Raw genomic sequence first — 8266 nt, 5'->3', positions numbered from 1 at the left:
AGATTCTAATGTACTCAGACGATGTTCTTGAAAAATAGTCTGTGTCTCATCATAAGTAATCTATTTAAATGAAAATGTGCTCAAGCTAAAAAAACAGGTCTGCCCCATAAAAGTGGCCACCTTCAGCTCACTGAGCCTTTTGTGCAGAAAGTTGTGGTCGCGATACCTGAATCCTCCGTCTCCACAATGGGCTGCTATCTGGTGACGGCTGAGAGGTCTCGTTACCGCAGATGAGGTGCCTGCAGGGCGCTGGATGCCTGCTCAGAACCCAGCTTATCGGGAATCTGCGAGCCTCATGCCAACTGCCCGGGCTGTTCGTGCCCTGGCCCAGCTCAGGGGACTAGATTTTACATCATGCAACACACCGATTTTGGCTGAGTGGCGTCCTTGCTAAGTAGGATTTCATTTTGGATACTGAGAGTTCAAGACCAGGGCCAGCTTAGCCAAAGTGAAAACGTAAAAATCCACAGCAAGATCAAATCAAACTGAGTGAGATCACATCCAGAAATGGAAAATGAAAAGGAGAGAAAATAGCTGAGCAGGAAAAGCATTGCCAGCTTTCCCTCATCCGGCTGGGCCTTCAATGCGAGAGCGCAGAAGGTTTTTGCCCCACATGGCGCTTAGAACCAGCCAGGGCGCTTGCTTTTAAGCTCACAGGGCACCACCTCATGTCCTCAGGTGGTTTATGGCATCCTGGTCATTGGGTGCAAATGTCCGTCCTATGAGATGCCCCGGTGGCCCGCCTAACTGAGCCCACGCACGCTGGGATTCCAGAGACCAGAGGCCTCCTGGAAGGCAGATGGCGGGCGGCCTGCTTGTTGTTGGCTCCTCCGCCCCCAGCTAGATCAGGTGGCGCAGCGCAGGCAGCTGGAAGGTACCCACAGAGAGAAACCGAGCAGCATGTTCAGAAAGCTCCACTCCATCTTCAACTCCAGCCCGCAGAGAAAGGCGGCGGTGGCCGAGAGTTCCTACTGCGACGGAGCGGGCCCCGCGGTGCGGCTGATCCGCAGCAGCTCCATGTACGTGGTAGGGGACCACGGGGAGAAATTCAGCGAGTCCTTAAAGAAATACAAAAGCGCCGGCAGCATGGACACCAGCCTGTACTACCTGCAGCAGGAGGGCGACCGGGCGTGGATGTACTCCCGCACCCAGGACTGCCTGCAGTACCTGCAGGAGCTGCTGGCCCTGCGGAAAAAATATCTGAGCAGCCTCAGCGACCTGAAGCCCAAGCGCGGCCAGGGCTTCTCCTCCACCTCGTCCAAATCCTCCACGGGCGGAAAAAAGGCCCCCGGACAGCCCCCCGCCAAAGAAATACAGGTAAGTGCCGCTGAGAAGTGTGATTGAGATGAGAGTTGTGCCAAGAGCCTCCGATGCCCGTTGGAAACCTACCTGCTTATCCACACACAGCTTAATTACTCGGCACACTCCGAGCAACGGCTCAGCTGTCCTCGGCGACTCTCCATTGCCGTCTTCCAGCCTGGGAAGAGTGGCTAGTCCCATGTTGATTTTCCACATAGAGGCACGGAGGAGGCCAGTCCACAGTGTCCTGGAGCAGCCTGTGGGGGAGAGCTTGGGCTGCGGCGTCAGGCAGCTCTGTGTCTGTCATTCACTGCCCACTGCATGGATGACATCAGGCTCCTGTGGCGTTTTGGTGACAGGAAATAATTTCTCAACAAATTATTATTGTTGTTATTTTTATTATTGCAATAACATCTAGAAATCCCAGTGAAAAGTGAAATCTTCTTGTGAACTAGATGTTTTCAAATATCTAGGTGCTTAGCCCCATGAGAACCAAATAACTGGAGGATTTGCTCCATCAGGACCCTGGGCGTCTGTGCCTCGAAGGAGATGACAGGACGACTTTGCTGGGCACTGGAGGCTTCAAGCCCAGACTAAGCAGGAATGAGTGACAGAAGTAACCTGGATTTGTCTGGCGGTTTATACCCATCGCAGCGTTTGTGTATTGCCGTTCTTTGAGCTTCCAGTGACGTTGGAAGGGAAGGGGGAAGCAGCACCCTCTGTGCCACAGAAGAGCGAGCTGAGGCTTGGTGACCTGATTTGACAGAACCCCCAACTCATTCAGTTATTCATTCCTTCCTTGCCTCAATTTTTGTTTTAATGCCTGAGGTTCAAGATTGTTTTATATGTCCATCAGTTGTTTTCCTGATGATGGGACTCTAAGGTGTTCAGAGCAGGCCTGTCTCTCCCACATCCTGGCTGTCTCGCCGGTGTCCCGCGGGCTGTGCAAGCCCCATTAACCTTGAATGACATTGGCCTGCTATCAAATCTCCGGGGCTTGGCCTCATCCAACTGGTTTCAACTGTTTGCATTTTATCCCAGGTGGGAGCAGTTCAAATAATCAACTTAACTCCAAAAATATCCCAGTGTTGGACCTACACAGAGTCCCAGTACTGACTGACCCTGCACCAGCCAGCTGTGGATTTGTGGGCCACTGACCCCTCTTTACGGGCCATCTCTGATGGCAGAGGGGTTGCAGTGGCTTCTGGACTCCCTTCCAGCTCGAGTATCCTGGAGCTCTATGCTTGGTTAGCATCCCTCTAGGCACTACGTTTTCCTGCGAAATGAAGTCCTCTCTTTGTAGAACCGAGCTCCCTTCCTCTCTGTTCCCTTCCTGTTCAGCTGACTGAAAACAGAGAGAGGGTTAGAGGCAGAGCAACCAGCTGGCTGAGTAGGAATGGCTGTGAGGAGGGGCACGGGCACGATGCGGTGAATGGGTTTCCTCAGAACATGCCTCTCGCCGTACTGGAACCAGGAAAGGGTTTAAAAAAGACTTCGAAGTTGGTGAGGAAAAGGACTGAATTTTGACTCTGTATTTACAAACAAAAGCCGTGTGCCTTTGTGAAGTTAAGTTTATCTCTCTGGGCTTCTATTTCTGCAGCATACCAATGGAAATAAGAATATACCTTGTGAGGAGGAAGCAAGATCCTACCTGTGATAGGACCTGGCACACACTAGGTAGTCCAGGTTTTACCGACCCTGAAATGTAAGATGCAGGAGGCTTTTTAGCAGCCTTTACATGAGCTGCTCTCCTTCATTGCTCTTAAAGGAAGAGGTGTATGCTGGGCATGCCTGAGAAACAGTGGGTGCAGACTCCATGGCCTCCGTGACAGGCTAGCAAGGTGGCTTCTGCCTGCCTGCCTCTCTGTGCACGGCAGGGCCAGGGGACCAGGAGAGCTCCTTCCTGCTGGAATGTCATCTTCCTTCTGCATTGGTAGAAAAAGGCTTGCTGATGTTCAAGGTTTAGGGCAAACAACATTCTTTCCCTCGACCCTCTGTTATGTGCTGAACTGTCTCCTTCAAATCATTTAGTTAAGTCCTAACCCTCATTACTTCAGAAGGTGACCTTATTTTGAAGAAGGGTGATTACAGATGTAATTAGTTAGTTAGGGTGATTGCAAATTATTCGGCCGGGCCCCTAATCCTACACCACCAGTGGATACATGCGCGCACACGGAGAGAATGCTGTGTGAAGTTTTGTAGTGATGCTGCCACAAGCTGACAAACTTTCAGAAGCGGGGAGAGGGGCCCGGAACATCCTTCCCTCACACTTTCAAAGAGAGCGTGGCCCTGCCCTCACCCTGATACCAGACTTCTGGCCTCCAGAACTGTGAAGCAACAAATTTCTCTCCCTCTAAGCTGCCTAGTTTGCGATACTTCGTTATAGCAGCCCTAGGAGATGAACACACCCCTGTATAGAATCAGCCTTTCCTTTTCTCAAAACGAGTCTAAACACATCTCTGTTCTAGCGTTTATCATAAATACCCTGTTGTGGTTTGTTAGCATGTGTGTCTCCCCTAGTGGACTGCAGTGAGCTTAGTGAGGTTGATGAAGCCGAAACAGTATCTTTGTCATTTTTCTAGCCCCAGAGCATAGCCGTGGATGCTTATTGGTCACTCCTGGATGCTTCATAGACTTAAGTCTGCTGTCTTTTGTGCTGTGGATCAGGGGAGAGCTGGCCTCATGCAGGGAGTAAGCAGTGTTCCTTGCTGTTCTGAACACCATGGCAGGCCTCCCTCCCTCTCCACAAATACTAGCCCTTGGCCTGGCCACAGAAGCTAAGTTCCACTTTCTGTCTTTCTTTGGAGAAAGATAATGGCTTTTAAACTCTTTTTAAAACTCTCAGTAAGAGAGATTTTAGATGTTGACCCAGTTTACCCAAAAACACAACCAAAACAAAAGTTTCATGTAATTATTCCTGTTTTCTGTTTGATATTCCGGTGTTTTTCAAAGTATTCTGTACTACCTTTTTCTTTAATGCTGGTCATGACACACTAAATTGATTTCACAAGCCACTACTGGGTCAAGACCCATAGTTTCTCACAGCCTAGAGTAAGGCCTTCCAATAGGTCCCGTTGAAATGCTAACGTGTGTCTAAGTTATGGCGCACTAGGGTGTGAAACGGTCTGTCATCCTAGCCCTGTGGAGATGCTGAGGGCCTGGAAGGGCACCTACGTAGGTTGATGGAGAAGGAAGTGAGGCAAGCCTGGGATGGGTATGGGAAGACCCCTGGGCTCCTGCATGGTGGGGCCTGGCCAGGCCTGTGACAATCTGCTCTTTCTTCAGAATCGGAGGTCATTACAAAAATGAATGAAACACATGTGTTGCAACATTTTAAAATCAAAACAAACAAAGATTTCATATCTTGGCAGATTTGTGTCAGTGTTGGGCATGAACTGCAGTTTGAGACTCATTGTTTGGATGACCATAGGTTAGAATTTCCAACAAAATTCAAGTGGCAGAAAAACAGCATATTTGAAATGGTTCTGTCCTGGAACGTAGAGTTTCTGAACTGATAAGGCAAGGCCACCTGACACACCTGGCCTGGGCACCTGAGGTGTTTCTACCAGCAAAGAGGAATAGCGGGGTCTCCTTCATGCCCACCTCCCCCGCTCCTGTGCTGAAGCCCAGGACAATCAGGAACAATCAGCAGTTATTCCTGACTTCCAGTTGTGCTCTAAACCCAGTGTGTTAAGCATTAGCCCCACTCTGCAGATAAGAAAACTGGAGCTCAGAGACAGTAAGTTCATGTAAGACTGTGCACCTGCAAAAGAGAGAACCAGGATTTAAACCCAGTCTCTATCGTGCCAGAACTCACACTCTTGTTAACGTAGCCATGATGCTTTTGGGAAAACGTTATTTTGAGCTTGTGTAACATATCATTTGCGGGAGTATGTACCTCAAGATGAGGTGAAGAGGCAGCTTTATCCGGCCAGAAAGAGTCATCAGGGAGGTACCTGTCTCTTACCCTGCATGGATTCTGTGCTTGGGCGAAGTTCTCCCATGAGGCTGCATGGCTTGGGCTCTCTATGTCTAGGAGGAAGCTGGCCGGAAGCATGACTGGAAGGCATGCTTTAGGTTCTCTCCTGTCCACAATCCATGAGTAAACCTTCCTTCTATCTTGACATTTTCTCTTCACGTGGCTCACTCTGATTTCATTTTTACTCTTGGTCTCCTTAGCACTGAAATATTGAGTTTGTACTACACTTTAACGCTAGGAAGGAAACGGGGAACGATGGGAGCCCTGCTTCAACAGGAACTTCAAGATGGGTAGGTGTTGTGTCCTCAAATCATTTCTACAGAAATATGTTCACACTTCCCAACTCATTCTACAAAGTATCTGAGTGAGCCGCGCACCAGCAGAATACTGTAGCAATAGAAATTGGAAAATCGAGAGAGAAAAAAGCCCCAGCAGAAAATCAAGGCCACGCGAAACCAAATGCAGATCATGTGGCTAATTCATGCTGCTGTAAATGAGCTTTGGGTTTGGCTCTGTGCTTTCTGGAAGCTACGATAAAAAAAGAGCCGGACTTGTTTCAAAATTCTGTCTGAAAGGAAGAACCATACCCATTGTTTAGGGGAATCAAGATTTTTCCCAGCTTTATATCTCAAATTTCTCATATGGGACTTGACACAAAGAATCGTGTGTGGTGTGGTTTGTAATGCCTTCAATAATATATTAGTAAGAATTCATCAATACATGTATCATTTCTTTCCTTCATTCACCAATACACATTTACTGAGCACATGCTCTGCGTCAGGAACTATTCTAGATACTGTAAGCAAGTCGAGGGTAGGCACTCTTGTGGGAGAGTGAGGCAGTGCAGCAGTACAGATTTTTGGTGGCATTTTCTCAGAGCCCCTGCCATGACAACCAAGAGGCAGCATTGCATTGGGTCTCAGTGAGGGCCTACGGAATGGCACTTGAGCACATAGCTTCCACTGGTGCCTTCTGGACCCAGTGGAGAACTCAGATGCCAGAAGCATGGGTGGATGACACACTCTTCCAAGATCTTTGTCAAAATCCTCTGACGATGTGGCTTACCTTAAGAGAGAAAAATGCCTGTAAAAAGGAGAAATTTATCCTATTGTGTTTCTTGCTGTTTCCCCCCCGTCATCCCAGCATCTTGGAAAGCAAACTGCTCCCTCTGCAATCTGTTTGAGGACGTGGCTGGGAACTGACTGGCCTCAGCCTCTGCCTGTTTCTCCTTCACCTTCTTGTTCCGTTGGTTGTTTTTCCTCAAGCTGCTGGGAGGGCTTGTCTCACTTTCCTCCTTTCATTCTTCCTCATAAACATCACTTCTCTCAGTTAGGCTTTTTTTTTTTTTTTTTAATAACAGCTTCATTTCACATACCATAAAGCTTATCCTTTAAAGTGTATAATTGAGTGGGTTTTAGTATATTCAGAGTTGAGCAACTGTCACCACTGTCTAATTCCAAGACCGTTTTACTGCCCGTTTCAGATTGCTCTTTTTGTTGTGATAAACATAAAATCTACCATTTTAAACGCAGTGCTTCATAGTTCCTGAAATGAGTGATTTTTAGCATCCCCGATTATGGGTAATGAAGTCTATCACAGTAATGCATTCTTAAGAAATTAAGTGCTTCTCTTTGAATGATTTTTTAATAAATTCCTTTTAAAGAAAAATGTGTGCCTTTTCGAACTGTTGATTGTCAGACAATAATCAGAGTTCTTCACACTAGGTTTCTGTGAACTTTTGCAAATTACCATTTATAAAAACCTATAATAATTCATCCAAAAGACTATTAAACCCTAATTAATATATTTTAGAACACTTTATAAAATGAGTTCTTTAAGAGGTCATGGAAGCTCTAAAAATACTCATTTAGGAATGAGAAAGATGTTTTTTATAAAAGATTTGACAATTTTTAATTTCTTATAAAAATAGTCTTTTAAAGTAAATACTTAACATTTATTTTTATATTTACCATTTTAATCATTTTAACTGTACAATTCAGTGGCATTAAGTACATACAGAATGTTGTATAGCCCACCACCATCTATTTCCAGAACTTTTTCATTATCCTAAACAGAAAGTCCATATTTATTAAACAGTAACCCCCTGTTTCCCCCGCTCCCACCCCTGGTAACCTCTACTTTCTGTCTCTATGAATTTGCCTAGTCTAGGAGCCTCATGTAAATGGAGTCATACTGTATTCATCCTCCTGTGACTGGCTTTTTTCACCTAGCATAATGTTTTCAAGGTTCATTTATATCGTAGCATGTGTCAGCACTTTCTTCCTTTGTATGGCTGATCAGCTTGGGGTTTGATGGAGGGTGAAGAGGAAAAGCTTGAGATTATGCTCTGATTCTGACCAAATACTCATTGGCATTTGGGGTCTTCACTGAGGAAAGCTCCTCATACTTCCAGGGCCAGATGAACCGATAAACAGCCAGCACCCCACTGTGAGAACTGGAACACATAAGTGGCCCCTGGCCTGGGCAGACCACAGCAAAGAGCTCCAGGGAGGCTGGCCATGGAGCCAGGGCTGGCCTGGGGAGGCAGTTTGGGGCTGGCTGCAGCGCCCCATGGAAATCTGCCCAATGGTTTGGGCTGGATATTTTCTGAGGCCAGGATTACCTGTCACCTACCACAGCCAGAAGAAATTTCATGACTTCTCCTGTGGATCAATTAGTTTTCAGCAGCTTGGGCTCCTGATTGTCTGCCTGGATGAACTGCCTGCAAAATGTATGCCTCTCCCCGCACTACCCTCCACCCCCAATTGAAGAAATTCACCTGCTACAAGAACAATTTAAAAAGAACCAATGGAATCAGGAGAATGCTTGCCAAAAGTAAATGATTTTTATTTAAAGTAGTTTTATTCTGACAATAGTTAGCTTTCAGAATCAATTTTCTATAGGGGCAACTCAATCCTGGTTCATGAAATAAGACCATGTCAACAGCAAATAGAAGATTCTTTCTCCTCTGTGGCAGGAGAGTTGTAT

The 8266-nt window shown here is 46.7% G+C and overlaps 1 protein-coding gene across 1 annotated transcript in view; it reads left to right on the top strand.

Annotated features, from left to right (window-relative positions):
- Positions 1 to 887: 887 nt before the first annotated feature.
- LOC111745845 overlaps positions 888 to 8266 on the top strand; it is a 21292-nt gene continuing 13913 nt past the window's right edge. Inside the window, exon 1 of the mRNA XM_023536691.1 lies at positions 888 to 1317. Within this exon, the coding sequence (XP_023392459.1) occupies positions 901 to 1317 (417 nt within the window). The 5' untranslated portion in view covers positions 888 to 900. The remainder of the gene's footprint in view (positions 1318 to 8266) is intronic.

Source organism: Pteropus vampyrus, unplaced genomic scaffold (assembly GCF_000151845.1).
Source record: "Pteropus vampyrus isolate Shadow unplaced genomic scaffold, Pvam_2.0 Scaffold167, whole genome shotgun sequence".
Taxonomy (NCBI): domain Eukaryota; kingdom Metazoa; phylum Chordata; class Mammalia; order Chiroptera; family Pteropodidae; genus Pteropus; species Pteropus vampyrus.
Note: the sequence above shows the minus strand (reverse complement) of the source record. Positions and strands in the feature narration are given on the sequence as shown.